Source organism: Colossoma macropomum, unplaced genomic scaffold (assembly GCF_904425465.1).
Source record: "Colossoma macropomum unplaced genomic scaffold, Colossoma_macropomum, whole genome shotgun sequence".
NCBI lineage: Eukaryota > Metazoa > Chordata > Actinopteri > Characiformes > Serrasalmidae > Colossoma > Colossoma macropomum.
Window position 1 is genome coordinate 2,697,483 of NW_023494804.1, and position 23,037 is coordinate 2,720,519.

Consider the following 23,037-nt stretch of genomic DNA (forward strand, 5'->3'; position numbering starts at 1 on the left):
CTCTAAAAGCTCCATCACAGAAAGTTGTTACCTGAACTGCAATAGTTTTGAGAAGGTTTATTAGTTGATCTATTCCTAATGTAGAAGACACATGTAGGTTCAGACACATTATCAGACACGCTCAGTTATGCAGAAAAATTGAAAAAGTGGTGGAATTCCACTTTTAGCAAAGTGAGCTTTGGTAACTTGAATAAATGTGATTTATCTGGTGTAGTTTACACAAAAAAAACACTATATATATATATATATATATATATATATATATATATATATATATATATATATATATATATGTATTTGGGTTTGTCTTGGCATATTTGCCGCTGCTCATCACAGAAATATGACACACAAGTAAATGACAAATAAATGGAGATGTATTAACTTATCAGTTATTGGTTTAAGGTTAATATTCTATTCTCTGGGTTATAAACATGCTGTGGAAGCTGCAGCGCTGCAGGGTTTCAGTCTGTCGCAGGTTAGGACAGGCGTGTGTGTGTGTGTGTGTGTGCTGGCGTGTTTTCAGTCGGCGCAGCAGTCGAGCCCTGCTGTGCTGACAGGTTTAGTGCTGGCGCGTCACATCTGCTCACATCAAAGACTTACAGTAGCAAGAAGTAGCTGATTAGTCAAATGTTCAGGAGTGTTTACAATAAAATACAGTCACAGCCTGAAGGGCTGACTGTCAGAATCTATTAATGACAGCATCATCACAAGCTATAAAACTGACAGACAGACAGACAGACAGATAGATAGATAGATAGATAGATAGATAGATAGATGATACATCATATACTCACGCATCGTTCCAGCTGAGATAAAGGACGATACACACTAATGTAAGTGCAGACTGTTAATAACCAATTAAAGAGAACTGTACAGTTTAAAACAGAGCGCTAACAAAAGGGATGTCTGTTCCTGTTCTGTCTTCTTCAGCTGAATCGGACAAAGTGACCGGGTCATGCCCTTTCCCCTAAAACTACTGAGTGTGACCTTAATCATTTGAAGCAAACTCGAAATATGAATATATGTGAAATATTAGGACGGCACTTGTGAAAGAGTGCTGATCATTATTATTAGCGAGTATCTGATGACCATCATCAGGCTTTGCTTTTGTGCATAGTTTACATACCTGCTCTGTGCTGTCACACCTGTTTACTGAAACCCCCTCACTACTGAAATCCCCCACTACCGAAACCCCCTCACTGCTGCTGTCTGCCTCCGGCCCCACCATGGACTTTACACTGTGATGTACGGACACAGCGCTGAGTCCCAAATGCTGCTGGACGATGTATTGAAAGTTCAATGCTTTTTTAATACTACACTCCTAAAAAGATGGTTCTTTAAGGTTTGTTTAGCAAACAAAACACTCAGAGAACCCTTTGCATGGTTAAATGGTTCTTTGCATTGTGAAAGTGTTCTTTAGATTGGTGGAGGATGTGTGTGTACATGGTTCTACATAGAAACTTCTCAAAATGGGGTCTAAATAGCACCCAAAAGCGTGCTTCTACACTCTTAAAAAAGATGGTTCTTTAAGGGTTTTTCAGTACAGAAAATGGTTCTTTGTAGAACTGTGCGCATTCAAAGAACTCTTTGCATGATTAAATGGTTCTTTGCATGGTGAAAGACTTCAGATTGATGGAGAATGTGCTGTGGATTGAAAAGGGTTCTATATAGCACCCAAAACTGTTCTTCAACTGTTACAAGCTTGACATTGTCACAGTAGAAGAATGCTTTTGGGTACTATATAGAACCCTTTTTTAAAATTGTTCTATACAGAACCATATACAACACATTCTCCATCAATCTGAAGAACGCTTTCATCATGCAGAGAACCATTTAATCATGCGAAAGGGTCTTTAAGTGCTCATGGTTCTATATTGAACCATTTTCTTTACTAAAGAACCCTTGAAGAACCGTCTTTAGGAGTGTATAATAGTAGGCGTTTGGTGTTCCTGGCTCCCAAAAAGAATCAACATCCGGTTTACTTCACCACTCTGGTCAAAGGCAAAAGTTGGGAAAACTGAACTCTTGACGGAACGTTCCGCTCACCGCTGCGTTCTGCAGAACCATGCCACTGGCAGTGGTTCCATTTGAAACAACAGAACGTCCAGCTTGCCGTCAGCTACCACCAGCATGTAAATGCATCACATGAATGAATTCACCACGAATGCAGCACTGAAACTTTCAACACCATTGGTTTTTTACTTAAACAGTCTAAAATCACACAATAAAGGCACTAAACTGTCACTGGGGCGGTTCCCCTCTTGTCACTGAGGTGGAACCCTCAAGGGTTCATCTCAGTACCTTTAGTCAGGGAACATAACTGAACCATAATCCACTGAAATGATATTCTCTAAGCTGTACTGACTCCACACACCCCGTCTCGTCTCCAGGACTTTTATTTTATTATCTGTTTTAAAACATTCGGTTACGAAAAGATAGATGGGTCATTCTCCATTTGGAGGGGAAACCATGTCACAAAGTTTACAGGGCTTAAAATATCAGGCTCTAAAAGTCAGTATGTACATTTACACAGTTGAAGATTAAATAACACTTTTCCCTTCTGATTCTCTCATTGTTCTCTTTTTATCCTGTTTCATATTCGCTCTGCATCTGTAAAACAGCTCATCACAAAACCAACTTTCAACATTTGAGAAACCATTTTAATATAAAACAATATTTTTAAGAGGTTTAACTTAAGAATTTGTGTAGAACAGATTCATGTTTACTTTTTATATCATTAATATTATGCTACAAATTAAAAATATTTTATTTAAAAATCTATTTGTCACAGAGGTTGTGGTCTCTGGTGTTATCAGGACTCTTATTTTACATTGTAACAGTATTTTCAGCTCTATTAAACTGCTTCTTTGGGTCGAGGCTCATCAGAGAGGAAGCGTCTCAAGGCATGAGAAGGCGAGTCACACTCGCTCACTTTATTCATTAATTTATTAATAATTTTGTTTATTAGGCAGCTTCATAACTTCTATGTGTCACTGGTGTTTTGTGCTTTAATGGCTGGGTAATTAAAAATTTGCCAAAATAATACCAAATTATCATTTTAATTACTGGTTTTAAATAGTCTCACAAGGTCACCTGATCAGACAACGAGTCAGCCAATTTACAGAATCCTCAGTTTTAACCAGAATAAACTGGAGTCACCGTCACTGGTGTTACACCATATTCATACAACACCAGTGACTGTAAATATGTCTGGAATTCAGCTCTCCTTTCTGCTTATATGATAATAGGAGATGTTAATGGGCATATTAAGATTATTTAGTTGATGAAAGAAATTGATTTTTTAAAATTGTATCCACCTGAATTCCCACTCCAAATGGAGAACGACCCACGTATACATACTTTTCACCTGGAAAAGCTTGTTTAAGGTTCACAATCAGACCTTAAAACCACTGTTGTACCTTTGAAGGAACATTTACACTGTTTGTACCTTGATGAATGAGAAATGTACCTGAAGAGAACCTTTATTTCTAACAGTGTGCTGATGTTGTACTCTGTCAGTTGAACTGTGGGTGCTCATGCTTTAATTACACAGGCTTAAATAAACTGTGCACGCCTTTCATACTTAATATATTCCTGATCAGTCTGTTATTAATGCCTTTTCTCTAATTTTAAGCCTTTTTACACAGACAAGGCCTCAGATATCACAAGCTACTTTTGCGGCTGTGTTCCAAACAGCATTTTTTTTTTGCCTAGGTCCAAAGGCAGATGTTTACGCAAGAAAGTACAGCTGTTTCTCCAGACTGAAGGGTTTAATTTTGCGCCTCTACCACTTTATCCTTTAAACACAGGGGTTATTCTGCAACCATTACCTGCTAACACACATCTGAACTATTCGTCAAAGCGGACAGCAGGCAGGGTGAAGCTGTGTCCACCCAATACATGCTTTTATAAGATGATTTACAGCACAAGCTTCGGCAGTAAAAACTAGAATAATGGACTTTTAGTCTACATCCTCAGTGAAGAGGACAGCGTACAGGCCTGTGCAGCACTTTGCAGTCGTGGAACATGATTAAAAATGATAAAAAATCATTCAAAATTCAATCGCAAGCTCATTTTTTTGGGTCTTTTGGGTCTTGAATTAATTCCTTGCTCATCCACGTTGTGTCTGTTCACTGTGGGGGGCTACAAACTTGCTTTTTACAAGCAGTTCAGCTCTGTTTGAAGTCAGACTTTTATTAGTTTGAACCCTCGAAGCTAGACAGCATGCAGTTTTTAATGAGGCCAAAGCTGAGGTCAGACCCAGTTGGGGCTTCTGGCAGTAGGAGGGGCCAACAGGATGGGAGGAGCAGCACAGCCATCACAGCCAATAAGAATAACAGTGTAATTAGCATAATTATCAGTTTTGTGGTGGATATTTAGTCCAGATTCCCGTTCTGACCACTCATACCTGGGTACTGACACAGGAGCGCCAGCACAGGTGGGCCACCTTTTTTAATTTGGGTATTTATTCATATTCAAAATAACTGAGTTTTAATCAATATCAGAAATATCAATACTGTATGTTGGTAGTATAATATACTGCTTAACTATAACAAAAAATGGAAATCTAGCGATACAGCATACTGTATCATACAAATCATACAAAATAATGTCATATTAACTGTACAGCAAATGCAGAACACAGGTTTTTATCTTGGGAACTGATCTGGGTTTATTTAGATAAATTATGAAAACCTGTACTAATTTTACTGGTAGTTTTTTTTTTTTATTCTTATGTTTGAAGGTGTCGGAGATGAGCCCCTCGATGCCCATCATCGGGACCCTGTCCTGGATCTTAATACTGCCGAGTAAGTTACAAATGTTTGTACTTATATTACCTGTACCTTCCAGTTAAACTCCAGCTGTGTGTTTTTAATAATATTTTTCCTGATTCAGCTCTTCTACAGGCCACATCTCTCACAAAGCTCACTAATAAAGGTAATAAGAGTATTTCTTTTACACATTTAAATATAGGTTTTTATAGTACACACACACACACACACACACACACTCAAAGATATGGAGAATGTAAAATGATAAATAGAAGTTAAAATGATCTGTACAGTACACTGTATGTTGTTTATGATATGATTAAATAAATATATCATTGCTGGCCAAAGAAAACCATATGTCTCCAAAATCATAACTTTACAGGAGAGGGCGAAAACTTTCTTAACTTTTAATATAGATTAATATAAAGAGCTTTTATTTGTAATGATTTTGGAGCATTTCTATTAGTCCATTCATCATAAAATGTTCATAAAATATAAAGGAAGCTGCTAAATCAAGTGGAAAAATAAAAATTGGGTTTTTGAGGACAGCAGTGACGCTATATATACATATAGATACATATGTATATATATATATATATATATAGTATATACATATATATATATGTATATATATATATATATATACTCCCTTAAATGTGACATCTGCAGTTGTAGTGCACAATATCTATTTATTTGCTTAGTTTTAGGATCTATTAACCTATTTTTTACTTTGCAAATCAACAAAACCTAAAAACAATGTATTTTGAGCAGGGTGCACAAACTTTTGCACATTACTGTATGCATGAACTTTGAATGTTCTTATAAATCAATGCCACAATTCATGTATAAACACTGAAAAAATTTAAAAAATACATTTGTAGCTTATTGACATAACATTGTACGTCACATATGTAAATCTTGTGTGTCAGCGTCCGGTCAGCCTGTGAATGCAGTGAGCATCGACACCGCCCAAGCCAACAGCTTCCTCGCCCACTCACGGCCCCGACGCGCAGGAGACCCCAAATGGTACCAGAAAGACCCCGACTTCCAGTCCTACTACCGTTACTACAGCAGCATCGGACACATGGAGGGGGTGAGCGGACGAGCTTGCAAAAAGATGGTGTTGAGTTTTTTTGGCGAAGAGATCTATACAGAACCATTTACATGCCTAAATGGTTGTTCATGCTGATGGAGAATGTGTTGAATATTTTTTAGAAAATAGTTCTAATAGCATCAAAACGGGTGTTTCTATTGTTCCGATGTCAAGCATGTAACAACAGAAGAACCTATGAAGAACCATCTTTTTCAAGTGTGCAGTTAAAGCCTTTTACTCCACTTGGACAGGCCTTCAAGACTGCTGTTCTCCTTGACATTCACTTTATCCATTTTTATAGATGACAGTGTGTTAAACAGTGTCAGAAACCACACAATCAAGACTATTAGAGATACTGAGAACTCTAATACACCTGATCCAGCCAATCAGGGACTTGGGAAGAGGCTGATTAGCTGTAGCAGGTGTGGCACATTGTAGTTGGAAGTACACACAGCTATATAGGACCATATACAACACATTCTCTATCAATGTGAAGAACCATTTCACCATGCGACAAACCATTTAATCATGCAAAAGGTTCTTTGAGTATTCCTTGTTCTATATAGAACCATTTTCTTTACTATAGAACCCTTGAAGAACCATCTTTTTTAAGAGTATAGGCTCTGCAGGAAGGTAGCTCTCCAGTGCCAGGATTGGAGACCACTGGTCTACACACAATATAGATAATATAAACAATAGACCAAACTTTTTGGGTGAGATAAAATTTTTTGTAGGAAAAAAAGCCCAAGAATTAAATTTTCACCTACACCTACCTTTCGCTTAAACCCTTGTTTTCCTCCAAACAGCTGTACGAGGTTGACAAGATCAGGATGCTTTACCAGCAAATGCGCCACCTAGAGAACACCTACGGCCCGGACGCCTCCAAATACCAGAACGTTCTTGGCGTTCGGCTTCCCAAAAGCACTTCTCCACCTCCAACCACCAAGCCCCCACCACCCCCCACCACTCCTCCTCCAGCTCCTGCCCTGCCGCCTCAATCTCAGGTTGACGTTACCTACCTGTGCAACCCCAAAGACCCCCTCTGCAAGCCTCAAATAGTGTACCTGCCCACCGGGGCGGTCCCTGTTCTCTGTGATCCACGCTACCACCCAACGTGTAAGCTAACTGCGGCTAAAGAGGCCCCTTCTGCCCCCGTCAAGCCAGACGCCCCCGTCCCCCCGCCGGCTAAAAAACCCGTTGCACCTCCACCCCCACCTCCGATAATCGTCAAAGGAATGGAGTATGACTGTGATCCCTACTGGGATCCGGACTGTCTGATTGACAGCCCGCCCCGACCTGTGAAAGTTAGCAAGCCTGCGTTAGCGCTGCCCACAAAAGGCCCGGTCATTCAGAAGGCAGAGAAAGAGCATGAAGATGACGATGACAATCCAGCACCAGAAGACAAGAGCAGCCTCTACTACGACCCCTTCGATTATCGCAGAGATCTTTACGACCCATACCTTTACACTAATCCAGCCGATGACCCTCAGTAGCACTTTAGCATTGCGTTTAGTCGCTCTATCAACAAGTGCATCTATAGATTTTTAAAAGAACACCTGCTGGATATTAGAAAATATTATTGTTGCTTAAATAAAGTGCTCATGCATCTTTTTTGTAAAATTTCCTTGATGCATCCATCAATGGTGAAAACATTAATTAGCATTATTCGCTTATTTTGAGTAAGAATAACTTATGCACTTGAAGTCCCAGGAAACACAGAGTATAATATTAAAAATATTGGTGTGATACTAAATTTGAGTGTTATTTTAGACATACTGCAAAGAGTGAATTAAAAACAAACGATGTAAATATAACAAAATGCTGCTTCAAAACTGCTAGTCAGGCCTCTCCGAGAACTAGGTGTGGCCTAATATTCTAATGAGCATGCTTGATTGACATCCTTCTGTCCAACGCTCGGACGGGGGACGAAACACTGGCTTGACTGGTTGGACAAAGAGACAAACAAATGGATGGACAGACATATGTGCAAGCTTTATGGCTCAATTATGCCTGCTATAGGTCAGCTTTTCGCTTGGTTGTTAGCGTCCTTTCACTCAAACAGAAAGATACTATGGGAAATGCATGGTTCTGTTAAAGCTGTGTGGGCAGAAATAACCATATCAGCCCCGTGAATGGTGAGAATAATACTCACGTAGGTGCTACACAAGATTAGGACCACCCAGAATACATCGAGAGAATTTAGACTAAATACATTGGTAATTTATTCGTCACCGGGGCATTATTCACAGGACACTCTTTATACATGAATATTGTGGCCCATATGAGAAACATTAATCTAATTTGAAAGAAAACATAGATTTAAGTTCCCTGGGATTTTAGGTCATAAGGTACTGTAAATTAGAATATCACTGCTATCATATCAGAAGCTATAACTACTATTTTTTCTGTTTTTCATTTTACATAATTTGAAAACCCAAGATGCCTTTTATGTTGTGTGAACATTTCACGATGCATGGACCAAAATTAACAGTCCAGAATTGGTATGAAATAAAATCTTGTTACATTAATGTGTATTAAAGTTTTGTTATGACACTGTCAAGTATTTAAATCTGTTTTATGTTTACATATTTTATACAGTTGTGGCTGACTGGTGTCCTTTAATCGCAAAAATATGAAATAGCATTATTAGCTTATTTTAAGAAATAATAACCATACATTTAATCCTCTTAAAGAAACCTGCCCACACACACACACTGCAGGGAATAATTTAATAACAGGTTATTTTTCTTATTTACAATAAACTAACAATGCAGTTAATTGCTTTCACCACAAAAGAACATACATACAGTCCTATGCAAATGTTTGGGTACCCCTGATCAAATTACGTGTTGTTGTTGATTTTCTAGGCATTGATGGAAATAAAAGAGCCAAAGTGTGAAGAATTACAGAGGGAATTCCACCCATTTTTCATTTATTTTCAAAATTCCAAAATAATTCAGTGTTTAAGATTTGAACAAAGTTCATTCAGAGTGGTTTGGTGTGAAACGCTCTTACTGAGTCAGAACTGTTCACAGTGGTGGTGATAGGAATCAGACGTCCACCTCTAAAAGCTCCCTCACAGAAAGTTACTACATGAAATGGTTATGAATTCACTGCCTGATGACTGAGACTCTGTTTTATGATAGTTTTGAGAAGAGTTTGGCCTTAAAATCCATTCATGGTGGAGGGATACACAATACGCAGGGCACTGTGAGGCAAAATAGTCCCCAAAGAAAACTTATTATTTCAGATTTTCCACTATTTTCCATCATCAACATTCCATATAAACTCAGAAGACTCGTGTAGGTTCACTGGTGGTTCTGGATAGTAAATAAAATGTCTATATCTGTGTTGTAGTCATAGCGACCCCTGGTTCCCATCACCACCACTGTAAAGACATCTGAACCATTTCACACCAAACCACTCTGAATCTCTCTGATTACACCTCACACACTGAGTTATGGGGAAAATTTTAAAAATGGGTGGAATTCCCCTTTAAACCCCAGCAATGTTTCAGTCTTAAAACAAGGTGGTTCTTCAAGGGTTCTTTAGTAAAGGGAATGGTTCTATTCAGAACCACAAGTTCTATAAAGAAATGGCCCTTGGCATGGTGAAATGCTCTTCAGACTGATGGAGAATGTGTTATGCATGGTTCTAGATAGCACCAGAAAGAGTTCTGCTATTGTGTCAAGCTTGTATCAGTAGAAGAACTCTTTTTGGTGCTGTATAGAACCATATGCAACACATTCTCCAATCTGAAGAACCACTTCACCAGACAAAGACCCATTTAAGCATGAAATTGTTCCAAATAGCTACAACTCGTGGTTCTGAATAGAACCATTCCCTTTACTAACCTTTGAAGAACCATGTTTTTTGCGAAAATCTTTCCAGAGAAACTCGTGTTTCACGTATTTCTCGTCTCTGCAAACTTCCCTGTTTGTCAAGCTGACTCATCGCTGACTGAGCAACTAATAATCAGTAATAAAAGACATAAGATTTAAATCGACATTAAAGCAGCGTCCGTGTATCTGATTTGTGATTTGACGTCATTGATATTCCCTCCTCGCGCCGCTGAAAGTCAAGGTAGCGTGGCCGAGCGGTCTAAGGCGCTGGATTTAGGCTCCAGTCTCTCTGGAGGCGTGGGTTCGAATCCCACCGCTGCCAACTGCTTTTGACCACCAGGAAAGCTCAGACTTATAATAAAAAGCAGCTCTCTACTCTTATTATGAAGCCATGAAACCGGAAACAAATCAGAGCATCTGAATACAATAAATACACCACCTTGTTTCTACACTCACTGTCCACTTTATCAGCTCCACTGACCGTGTAGTTTCACTCTGTAGTTCTACAGTTACAGACTGTAGTCCATCTGTTTCTCTGCATACTTTGTTACCCTGTTCTTCAGTGGTCAGGACCCCCACAGGACCCCACAGAGCAGGTACTATTTGGATGGCGGATCATTCTCAGCACTGCAGTGACGCTTACGTGGTGGTGGTGTGTTAGTGTGTGTTGTGCTGGTCTGAGTGGATCAGACACAGCAGTGCTGCTGGAGTTCTTAAACACCTCAGTGTCGCTACTGGACTGATAACCAGCCAACAGCGTCCTGTGGGCAGCGGCCTGTGACCACTGATGAAGGACTAGAGGATGACCAACACAAACTGTGCAGCAGCAGATGAGCTATCGTCTCTGACTTTACATCTACAGTTTCTCATCTAATCACTAATATTGCCAACTATGCAGCCTGTAGCCTAAACTGAGCAGCTACTGGAGCGAGACTGAAGCTCGCTGATTTAGCCAGCAACGTTACCAGCAGTTCCAACAAAAAATGAAATGCAAACCAGGTTTGCATTTTACAATCTCAATATGTTAGTTGCGCTCAAAAAATCTTAGCTAGCTATATTTTTACTTGCAATGTTATATGTTAGCCTATAGCATGTGAGCTGCATACCTGAACATCTCAAGAAGTCAAAGTTACTCTGGTACTGAGGGCAGCATCGCGTCTTGTACAGAGATAAACAGAGCGAGCAGTTAAGTCTATGGCCCAGCCACAGATGTTCTGAGGTCAGCTAAGAATCAGTCACAGCTCATTGGGTAGTTTTGGTGCATTTTTCCACACTGAATTTACTAAAACCCTTCAGAAACTTCAGAGGACCTTGGTGTCCCAACGCTAGTTACGAACATTATGAACCGCTGATAACGTACTGAAGTAATTGCGGATCGCAGCGATTGCTAATCAGTTATTGCCATAATACAGTGACAGCGCTCAGAGAAAAATAAATATTATTAATAAATATTGTGTGCCCATTTGGGTAGGTCTGTGACACCGTGGCTGCACCCCTGAGTCCCAGTACTTTGAAAAGCAGTGGGTCAAATGCCTGCTCACCACCGTCGTTCCTGCGGCCCTGACTGCGAGCGAGTGGAGCTGTTCTTTGGGAGAAAGCGGCCTGTTGCTTAGGGAGGTCAGTGGAGAATGGCTAGACTTGTTCAAGTTGACAGGTAGGCTACAGTAACTCGAATAGCCACTCTTTACAACAGCGGTGATCAGGAAAGGATCTCTGGTAGAACGAGTTTGCATCTAGAAATGCATACTACACATACTACACATACTACAAATACTACACATACTACACCTACTACATTGCTGAATGCACTATTACTTGGTGGCAGGAGTATCACTAGTTTGGTTTTGAATGAATGTCCTTTATTAGTTAAATCATCAGCATTGCTCATCATTTATTTTTCATCATAAAATGAATAGTTCAGGTCCTAAAATCTGATTGGCTGAGCCGCATTCGAGCCCAGGCTGAATCCCAAACAACTCTGTACTCCCTAAACAGTGTTTTAGCTATGAAAGTTTAGAATTCTTAGTATTCTAGTCTCTACAGCCAAATGGTGCATCGTTTATCCAGTGTGGATGTGTCTGAGTCCCAAATGACCATTTCTTAGCTATATTATGCGCTGTTGTTGGGCAGGAGCCAGTTTTTAAATTCCTACATAGTGCGTTATGTAGGGAGCAGGGCGGCATTTGAGATTCAGCCCCAGTGTGAGAAGAGGGGCGCCACTGGATAATATGGATGGTAATTGGGTGACTGGAATGTACTTATAAAGTGAAAGTCCGTGCATTAAACAGTGCTGTGTTATCATATGTTCATTGTTATACGACAAAAAAATTAAAAAGTTCATGAAATAATCGCAGTGTACAGCGAAGGGTGACCGAACTGTCTTCTCTTCATTCAGCAGTCCATGGTTGCTTGGCAACGATACGGTACACTTACCATGTACTTGTTTATGTCGATTATTATTAATAATAGCTTAAATACCATGCAGAATACCATGACATTCATAAAATATAGCTAGACTGTAGATCTTTAGTGCACGCTCGGTTCTGCACGAAATTTCAAAATTGCTTTCTTCACTGCTGCCAGAGAAGCCATCAGTTAGCTACTGAGGACGCTGATTAGCTGGAGCAGGTGTGGCAGATTACGGTTGGAACTAGATAGTGCAGAAAGGTAGATCTCCAGGACCAGCGTTGGTGATCACTGCTCTAAGGAATGTCTCCATCACCTTGTGGAATCCATGCCATGAAGAATTCGGGCAGTTCTGAGAGCTACCCATGATTAGCATGGTGTTCCTAATAAAGTGGCAGGTGAGTGTGTTTTCATATGTTAGATCTGTGTTTAAAAATTCATAAAGTGTTCAAACGTTCGGTCCCTTAAATCTCATAAAACAGGTGGCAGCTTAACCCCCCCCCCAACCCCACCCCAACCCTGTACATTTTGCATTTTAAGTTCTAACTTTAAACTCATAATTTTTATTCTTATAGAACTGCTACAACTTTTTCCCACTGGCTTTTAATTTAATGAACTGACCTGCTGTTTCATTTCCCACTGAACTGCACATTAGTGCACCTAATTAATTATAACAATACATGTTGAAGGTTGTGCGTCATGTTGTAGTCAGTAGGCCCAAATAAGAGGTCTAAGCTGTCTTTCTCTATGGGAAAATGATCATGTTTGCCGCTAGCGCCCCCTGCAGTAAACAAAAATGCTTCAAAGTCAGTACATTTTATTCTTAAATTTCCTCACCAAATGTCTGTGGATTATTCTGAATGATTCTCTGAATTACACAGGTTGTTCGGTAGTGGAAATACCAATATTGCTGTATCTATCTGATGCACAATTAAATGATGTTGCATGGAAGCAAGGCTACAACTATAACTGTACACCAGGGATGTCCAAAGTCCGGCCCCAGGGCCAAATACAGCCCTTGGACAGATTTTAATTGCCCCATGGCTTCTGTTTTAGAGCGTGTTATAAAAGGCCCACTAGTCAGCACGCTGCAGTTCTTCCTTTCACCTGATGGTGGCAGCAGTACTGTAAAAACACACTGTAATGCACCGCATTGTGATAATGAAGTTAGCTGAAGTTTAAAGGCCTGTCTTCTCTGACTGACCCACAGCTTCATTTACTGACCCACGTTTAGTCCAGACTGCAGCCATAAGGCTCAAACTCAACTCTGAGAACAAGATTTCAGCAAGATGGAGGTTTGAACTCTTTTCATCAAGAGCCGCAGCAAATGAGCTTCATGTTTCAACAGGCTGTGATGAACTTAATATCAACAGACATGAAACACAGCATGACATGAACATTACAGTAAATACTCAGGAGAGAAGCTAAAGCAGCTGCAGCTCCGCGAGTCTCACAGCACCGACTTCTTATCAGAGCAGCTCAGTAAACATGAGCCTATATAGAACCATGAACATTCAAAAAACCCTTTGTGTGATTAAAAGGTTCTTTGCATCGTCAAAGCGTCCTTCAGATTAATGGAGAATGTGTTTTAGGTGGTTCTGAATAGAACCTTTTTGAAAATGGTTCTACATAGCACCACAAAGTGTTCTGCTATTGTGACTACGTCACGCTTGTATACAGTGGAAAACCCCTTTTTGGTGCTTTAAAGGGCCCTTTTCAAAAAGGTTCTAAATAGAACCATCCACAGCACATTCTCTGTCAGTCTGAAGAACCCTTTCATGATGCAAAGAACCCTTTAATCACGCAAAGGGTTCTTTGAGTGTTCATGGTTCTATATATTTTTCAAATACAGAAAAACAGCCATAGAGGTTCAAATTTGGGCTACAGAATGATGACACGTCCTCACAAAAGATGGTTCTTCAGGGGTATTTTAGCAAAGGCAATGGTTCTATACAGAACCATTTCATGCCTCAACAGGTCTTTGCATGGCGAAATGGTTCTTCAGATTGTTCTGTTGTGGTTCTGTTCAGAACCTTTCTGAAAATTATTGTATATAGCACCAGAAGGGTTCTTCTGTTGTTACAAGCTTGACATCGTTACGGTAGCATCACCCTTTTTGGTGCTGTATAGAACCATATACAACACATTCTCCTTCAATCTGAAGAAATATTTCACCAAGCAAACAACGTTTTAAGCATGAAATGGTTCTATTTAGAACTCCTATGTGATATATATGACCCTATATGGAACCTTTATGAAAATGATTGTATATGGCACCAGACACCTTTTTGGCGCTATACAGAACCATATACATTATAGTCTCCATCAGTCTGAATAACCATTTCACCATGTGAGGAAACATTTAAGCATGAAATGGTTCTATATAGAACTCATGATTCTAAAAAGAACCAGTGTCTTTACTAAAAAACCATCTCTTGAAGTGTGTAGAACAGCTTGCTGAGTCCCACAGTTCGTGAGCATCTGTCCCAACATAATGGTTTAAATGTGTGCTGCAAGCACTGAACCCCAAAGGCAAAAGGCACCGCTGGGATTCGAACCCAGGATCTCCTGTTTACTAGACAGGCGCTTTAACCAACTAAGCCACGGCGCCCTGCGAGCAGCAGAGGAACGGTTGGCTTTTCGAAGCACGTTGTATTTTACCAGCTGCGTATTTTTACAGAAAGATGGAAATATCTGTTCTGATTACATCTCAGATGACGTTATTCCGGGTAACGCTCGAGCTTAAACAAGTCGGTGCCTAAACAATACATGTGATCAATACTGAAAGGCAGAACAGCGTGTATTAAAACAACAGTGTATTTTGTATGTATCGTGCAGCCCAAACAGGAACCTTTCAGCCTCTTTGTCCATTACGCTCCATTTCTCCTTTATTTAAAAGATCGAATCGAGAACAAAATGATCGAAAACGTTCGACGAGGATGGGATTCGAACCCACGCGTGCAGAGCACAATGGATTAGCAGTCCATCGCCTTAACCACTCGGCCACCTCGTCTACATGCCTTACACCGCACACGCCTTTACTGTTAAAACTTCATGTATGCTGTCTTTGATTACTTTGGCTGTTAATAGTATAAACTAATATCTAAAATACGATGTAAATATAAGACGCTCAGTCTGTTCCAGATCAAAACACCAGGGGGCGCACATTCAAATCTAACGCTTGCTGATTTCTCATGTCATTTCTTATGCCATAGTTATCATATTTAATTTGTAAGTTATTTATGAATGTGGTATTTGTTAATTAAATAAACACGATATTCATTTATTAATCTATTTCTAATTTATTCTTCTTTATTATTTATTATTTAATTTATTTAGTATTCATACCAATTACAGCAATCATCGGTTGGGTAAATTCACAGCAGAGAAATAAACTCAAATAAATAAACACACAAAGTGAAACACAAGAAAATAAATAAATGAATTAGAAAGAAAATCGTATCATAATGACATCCAGGTATTGAGGGATTCAGATTGTGTTGTTTGAATATTATCGTATCATTATTGTTCAAATCACGCAAAGAGCTCTTTTAGTGTTCATGGTTCTGTGCAGAACCATTTTCGTTACTGAAGAACGCTTGAAGAAGCTTCTTTACGAATGTAATTGGTTCTATATAGCACCAAAAAGGGTTTGTATACAAGCTTGGTGCTGGGTAGAACCATACATACAACAAACTGTTCTGACTTTTTTGACTGATTGTAAATTATATGTATATTTATATATTTATATATAAGTGTATGTCAAGATAAGGACCTCCAATTTTTAGTTTTCTGCATAAATTTGATGTTGTTTGGACCAATATAGTTTGGACCAATATACATACACACACACACACACACACACACACACACACACACACACACATATATATATATATATATGTGTGTGTGTGTGTGTGTGTGTGTGTGTGTATGTACATATGTATATATATTCTATTTGAAGTGTGTCATTGCCTGTGCCTGGATGTTTTTCCTCACAACTCGCCCTCTTAACTGATCTAATCCTAAGGAAATGTGTTCCTATAGCATTTTGTGGTGAGTTATACTGCACTGCACGCTTTGGCTTTAAAGGCTGCGCAGCTAAAGTTCTAATTCAAGCTTTAGAACGATAGAAATACGCTATTCTGAAATCCACCAATCAGGACGCTTCGCTGCACTTTATGTTAATTTATGCTAATGTAGAGTGCACCGAGAAACGTGTTTAAACCGTGAAATTTGGCGGATAGAAGCTTCGGAGTTGGATTATTTTGGCTTGTTAACAAACTACGTCGGTTGTATTTTTGAGGCACTTTGTTAAAACAGCATGTTTGATCCTCACCGTGACCGTAAATGCCGGAAAGTTTGCCAAAACCATCCGCGGCGGAGTGATACGGCAACACAGTAAGGTTAATCCTTACCTGTTTGCCTTAGAAATAAGGCGGCAGATCATGATGATTGGATTCAATGAGTGCGTGATTATCTTCCGTGTTCATCAGGGATATTGCAACCCCTGTTTGAATCCTGTCTGATATCTGTTTGTATTGGTTAATAGCAGAATTATGAAGCTTTCTACTTCTATATTATCATAAAGACCGTTGAACTGTAATTACATCGGATGAAATAGTATTTGTGTAAAGTGCTAACTATGGGAACAGAATGCTGAAATACTGTTTTAATGTATTGGTATTTTAATTTTATTTGCCAAAACAATTTATTAATATAAACAAATGAACTATCACAATGATGATTATACAGGAATTCGAAATATGTTATAAAGTCGGAGATGTTTTTGAGGGAAAGATTGCTCTTTTTATTATTTATTTTACATTTTTTTAATCGTCTTTATTTATTTTTCTGGAATTGAAATTGACAAAAAATGTTTTTATGAACGTTTTGCAGGGAAAAAATTACTGACAGTATTCAGGATCAGTGTTAGAATTTGTGTAGAAACAAAAGACATCTTTTATAGCAAAACTGTAAATCTTACTTTACAGGAGAAAAGGAAAAAAACTTAAGTGAGACCAGAAAAGATACATTTATATTATATTATATTATATTATATTATATTATTGATATAATAACAATTATTGTATATTATTGATTTAGAACAATAACAACATAACAATAAAAAAATATATGTTGACTAAGTCTATCTATCTATCTATCTATCTATCTATCTATCTATCTATCTATTCGCGTGTCCGGCAGTGATGCGTCGTTTACGTTATTGACCATATAAGGAATGTGTTTCCGGTGATTCCCTGCCGGGGAGCTCAGACTGAGACACTGACTTAGAAACAGCGCTGTTTTATCTAATTACCATTCAAACAAATTACAATATGCTAAAATACACACTTATATTTCAGTATAAATAACAGCCCATAATCTACACCTCACGTGTCAAACACGAGGCTCGTGGGCCGCAAGATCATTCTCATTTTCCATTAACGAGAAGGAAAAAACATACTGTACTTTTAATGTAAGTCAATGGAACCAGAATTTTTTCCAAGTCATTTTGGGTCGTTTCTTTTGGTCCATTCACCCTGAAATTTAAATACAACGTAAAAGACAACAGGCAGTTCCCAATTATGTCAAAAACTGAAAAACAACAAATATATATATATATATTAAGGTCACTTTATGGCGTTCTTTCTTTCTTTTGGGCTTGTTTTCATAGACCTGTTTGCTTGTTTCTCTTGTGAGGTTTGGCAACACTGCACATCGCCAGAGAACTTGAAGTTCTGTCCCAATTCAGGGCTGCATCCTTCGAAGGACTTGGTCTACAAAGCCGTGTCCTTCAAAGGCTGCGTAGACCCACGAAGGCGGAACCGAAGTGAGACGGTCTGCTCTACAGCGGATTTCCTGTTTGCGTCACAGCACCGCTGTTCCCGCCCTCACCTAAGTTCTTTTAAAGTTCTTTAAAGACGGAGACAGAACTTTTGATATTATTTATTATTTTATTTTTTCATATATTAGAGCTGGCATACAGCATAATGGCGTAAGTTCTGCTTCAGACCACGTTGGCTTTTTTTAACATCTGTATCGTTCGCTATTCGACTCAGTTTAATCCCAATACATACATTTAAAGTGTCTCCAAAGTGTATCCACCTGTTAGACCCTTCGTTGCCATGGAAAAGAAGGACACATTTCCTGGCAGCATATGCGACAGCCTAGTCGCACCGCTGTGACGCAGTCGGCCTTCAAATGCAGCCTCCAAAGGATGCAGCCCCTGAATTGGGACACAGCCGTAGAGGAGAATTCCCACTCTGTAACGTCTTCTGTGTTTCTCAAAAGCTAGAGGGCGCTCCCGAGCGAGTCCAAAATGAATGGGTTAAGATGGAGCATTTGAGCAAAATCATAGTTTATAAATTACAAAATTACATTCATTTTCTGAACATAAAACATTTTAACACTGCTGTTATATCTTAAGAGCTTTTAAACTTGAGATATGGGGGTTTAAAACGATGCCTCATGTACGTTCATGACTTCAGTGAGCGCGAAAAGGAAACATACAGGTGAGTTTTCTCTGCTTTTTTAGTGAAAATCATCCTTCTACTTTCTAAAATTAAAGGAGAGTTCTGGGCGAGAGATTAGAAACTATTTTAACTTTTCATTTTTAGCCGTTTAGCCAGAGCCGGTTTATGAGGAGCCTGGCCACTTCCTATTTCCCCCATTATATCAAAAACAGGACTACTAATCAGCAGAGGGTGCCCACGAGCGAGTCCTCAATGAATGGGAGTAAATGGAGCTCAACGGCTAAAAACGAAAAGTTAAAATAGTTTCTAATCACTGAACCAGAACTTTCCTTTAATTTTAGACAGTAGAAGGATGAGTTTCACTAAAAAAGCGAAGAAAACTCACCTGTATGTTTCCTTTTTCTACAGTAAAAGGGTTTTGGGCAGCAGAAGGCGGGCATTAGTGGTAGAGAGTGATAATTGGTTGGTGAGCGGAGCAGCTCATTGGCTGTTCGCACTCACTGACGTCATGAACGTACATGAGGTGCCGTTTTAAACTCCTATAACTTGAGTTGAATGTAGTCTTTTATATTAAAAATGTTTCAGCATTTATTAACTATGATTTTGCTCAAATGCTCCATATCAACCCATTCATTTTGGACTCACTCAGGAGCGCCCTCTAGCGTCTGAGAAACCCAGAAGACATTACAGAGTGGGAATTCTCCTCTACAAGTTCTCTGGAATTTTCACTCTGTAATGTCCGGGTTTCTCTAACGCTAGAGGGCGCTCCCGAATCCTGGAGCATTTGAGCAAAATCATAGTTTATAAATGATTAAACATTTTAATGTAAAGAATTCATTCATTTCCTGAACACAGAACAGCATAAAACATTTTAACACTGCTGTTATATTTTAAGAGCTTTTAAACTCGAGTTATAGGAGTTTAAAACTGCACCTCATGTATATCCATGACGTCATTGAGCTCGAACAGCCAATGAGCTGCTCCGCTCACCAACCAATCATCACTCTCTCGCAGTAATGTTAGCGTCCTGCTGCCCAAAACCCGTTTGCTGTAGAATAAAGGAAACATACAGGTGAGTTTTCTCTGTTTTTTTTAGTGAAATCCATCCTTCTACTGTCTAAAATTAAAGGAAAGTTCTGGTTCAGTGATTAGAAACTATTTTAACTTTTCGTTTTTAGCCGTTGAGCTCCATTTACTCCCGTTCATTGAGGACTCGCTCGCGGGCGCCCTCTGCTGTTTAGTCCTGTGTTTGATATGCCGTAAACGGTAAGAGGCTCTGACTGCACATAACCAAACACGCTGGCTAGCTGTGTTTCAGCTGCAGTTTGACCAGTATAAACACTCAGCTAGCTAAATAAAACACCTAATAATTGAACGCTGGGGATTTCAAGACAGCTGGGAGCTCGAATACTTTTTCACTGTCAATATCTGTCTCGTTGGCAGAGATGGTGCGGCACCATTACGAAACAAAACGGAGCTGGATGGACAGCAGAGGCAACAGAAAAGTGGCAGAAACGAAGAGGGGCGTTCTCTGACCCCCTGATTTGTTAGGTTTTTTTAATATGGCCCTTTTGGCGGTCCAATTTGACGCCTCTGATCGAGGTACACGATCTCCATACACATGTACTTTCAACACCCGGTATCAAGGGTAGCGTGGCCGAGCGGTCTAAGGCGCTGGATTAAGGCTCCAGTCTCTTCGGGGGCGTGGGTTCGAATCCCACCGCTGCCAACACGTTTTGTTCTCCAGAATGACTGAATAACAGTGTGAAACGTTTAACATAATCAAAAGTACTAAAATACGGAGAGCGCTGTAATTTTTTGCTGTTGCCTGTGCTGAATTAAATATTTCCTAAAGGGGGATTCCACCAATTTTTCAAAATCCCTGCATAATTCCGTCTGTGAGATGTAAACAGTCATGCAGAGTGGTTTGGTGTGAAATGGTTCCGATTCCTTTACAGTGGTGGTGATAGGAACCAGGGATCGCCATGACTACAACACAAATGTAGACATTTTATTTACTATCCAGAACCAGCAGTGAACCTACACGAGTCTTCTGAGTTTATATGGAATGTTAGGAATGGTAACATAGTCATAAATCTGGAAAAAAATCTGAGCCCTGACCTCAACCCTATCAAACGCCTTTGGGATGAACTGGAACGGAGATTGTGAGCCAGGCCCTCTCGTCCAACATCAGTGTCTGACCACACAAATGGTCTTCTGGATGAATGGGCAGAAATTCCCACAGAGACTCTCCAACATCTTGTGAAAAGCTCCCTAGAAGAGTGGAAGCTGTTAGAGCTGCAAAGGGGACCAGCTCCATATTAATGCCTATGGATTTAGAATGGGAGTCATAAAAGCTTCTGTAGGTGTGATGTATAGGTGTCCCAATACTTTTGTCCATATAGTGTATATAGAATTCTTTTGAAAAATCGGTGTAGTTTCACTTTAAGTCGTCACTAATAGTCCTGTGAATAAACATATTTGGCATGAATTTGGAAAAAAATCACAAGATAGTAACAACACAGCCATAACTGGACAAGTTTTTGCTTTGTATCTCCTCAATGTACTCATAATAAACCTAATAATTCTGTTCCATCCAAACATTAAAGGGGAACTCCATTGATTTTTCAAAAATTCTTCATAATCAAGTGATAAAGAGAGTGAAAAAGAACAGAGTCATTCAGAGTGGTTTGGTGTGAAACGCTCTGTTCTAGAGAAACTTACTGAGTCAGAATTGTTCACAGTGGTGGTGATAGGAACCAGACGTCCACCTCTAAAAGCTCCCTCACAGAAAGTTCCTACATGAAATGGTTATGAATTCACTGCCTGATGACTGAGACACTGTTTTATGATAGATTTGAGAAGATTTTGGCTTAAATATCCATTCATGGTGGAGGGATACATAATATGTAGGGTGTTGTGAGGCAAAATAGTCCAAAGAAAACTTATTATTTCAGATTTTCCACTATTTCCCATCATCAACATTCCATATAAACTTAGAAGACTCGTGTAGGTTCACTGGTGGTTTTGGATAGTAAATAAAATGTCTATATTTGTGTTGTAGTCATGGTGACCCCTGGTTCCTGTGACCACCATTGTAAAGACATCTGAACCAATTCACACCAAACCACTCTGAATCTCTCTGTTTACATCTCACACACTGAATTATGAAGGAATTTTGAAATATTGGTGGGATTCCCCTTTAATACAACACACGGCCATTTTGTTTGTTTCTGGTACCCCTCGCTGACCGAAACAGAAGATCGCTAATTGAGGACGACAAATCTACGGATATGCTTTTTATTTATCCGTTCTCGTTCGTCCCAGTTTGTCTGAAAGCGCCGAAACGCTTTAAAGCATCGCTGAAACGCGGTTAGCAGGTGCATCTGCTCCTCTCCTCTCCTCTGCCTCCATCTTTTTCTCTCCATCGCCCTTTCCACACAGCGCTGCTGCAGCCGCGTTCTTGTTTTCCCGCCCGTTTTCCGACAGATCCCGCCTCTGATTGGCGGACGGCTCGCCTGTGTGGAAACACGAGCCAATCCCAGCGCAGCACAGCGGGACGCTACGAGCCAATCGTGTCCAGGCTAGTGATGCACGACTCCGAGTTACTCCGACTCAACTCCTGCTGCTGGAATCGACTCCTCGACTCACTTATACTTTAACCAGTACAGCTCCACAGATAAAGGGACGCAGCAGAGATTAAACCACCCTAAACGTAGTTTACCCATTTCAGAACACCTACAGATTATAGTGATATGACGAAAATTCAGCTTAGTTCACAGAATGATGTGCTTTAAAAAAGGAACCACTTTCAGATTCTTTTTTCAATTCTTTGAAAAAGGTTGGATGTTATCCTGCTCCTCTTTTCACAAAGCTGAAGCTCTTCTTGTTTGACTTTTCCGATCCACGGAAACGGCAATTTTGAATAAGAAGCTGGCCTATAAGGAGCAAATCCCAGCTTTATCATCTTTTCCACAAGTTTCTGTTAAAAAATGTGTTTTTGGTTTTGCTTTCGTTGATTATCTATGTATATTCTTCTTCTTATTATTATTATTATTATTTTGCCAGATTTTTGTCCGCTAACACCTAATACAGTTTTAAAGATCCACCTCTGGAATGTTTGGTCTGATCCGGAATGGTGTGCTTGTATACAGCTTTTGATCGGAGGTAAGGTTTTTGTACAATGATAGTCAAATGATGATTTTTTTTCTGCTAGGGATGAATGGGGTGCAAAAGTCCATTAGTAACACCCTATTAACCACATAGAATATCATAGTAACCACCTGGGTTAATAGCAACTGCCTAGCAACCACCTGGGATACCATCTGGCTAAACCAGCACCAGCATAAACCATCTTAGACTAGCATTTCCGTATGGCTAAACCAGCACCAGCATAAACCATCTTAGACCAGCATTTCTGTTGTTTTTTCAGCAGGAAAAGCAACACC

At 39.6% G+C, this 23,037-nt stretch overlaps 1 protein-coding gene and 5 non-coding genes across 6 annotated transcripts; 4 read left to right on the plus strand and 2 right to left on the minus strand.

Annotated features, from left to right (window-relative positions):
- Window positions 1-4,380: 4,380 nt before the first annotated feature.
- and3 (actinodin3) lies at window positions 4,381-7,358 on the plus strand. The gene is made up of 5 exons (XM_036595502.1): window positions 4,381-4,438; window positions 4,745-4,808; window positions 4,897-4,938; window positions 5,702-5,865; window positions 6,672-7,358. The coding sequence occupies exons 2-5, from the start codon at window positions 4,754-4,756 to the stop codon at window positions 7,356-7,358; spliced, it is 948 nt and encodes a 315-aa protein (XP_036451395.1). The 5' UTR covers window positions 4,381-4,438; window positions 4,745-4,753.
- Window positions 7,359-9,947: 2,589 nt separating this feature from the next.
- On the plus strand, window positions 9,948-10,029 carry trnal-uag. The gene has a single exon. It is a non-coding gene; the product is annotated as a tRNA-Leu (tRNA).
- A 4,621-nt stretch (window positions 10,030-14,650) lies between these two features.
- trnat-agu lies at window positions 14,651-14,724 on the minus strand. The gene has a single exon. It is a non-coding gene; the product is annotated as a tRNA-Thr (tRNA).
- A 320-nt stretch (window positions 14,725-15,044) lies between these two features.
- trnas-gcu lies at window positions 15,045-15,126 on the minus strand. The gene has a single exon. It is a non-coding gene; the product is annotated as a tRNA-Ser (tRNA).
- A 1,382-nt stretch (window positions 15,127-16,508) lies between these two features.
- LOC118825307 lies at window positions 16,509-16,643 on the plus strand. Its single transcript, XR_005008652.1, has one exon. It is a non-coding gene; the product is annotated as a U8 small nucleolar RNA (small nucleolar RNA).
- Window positions 16,644-20,236: 3,593 nt separating this feature from the next.
- trnal-aag lies at window positions 20,237-20,318 on the plus strand. Its single transcript has one exon. It is a non-coding gene; the product is annotated as a tRNA-Leu (tRNA).
- Window positions 20,319-23,037: the final 2,719 nt, after the last annotated feature.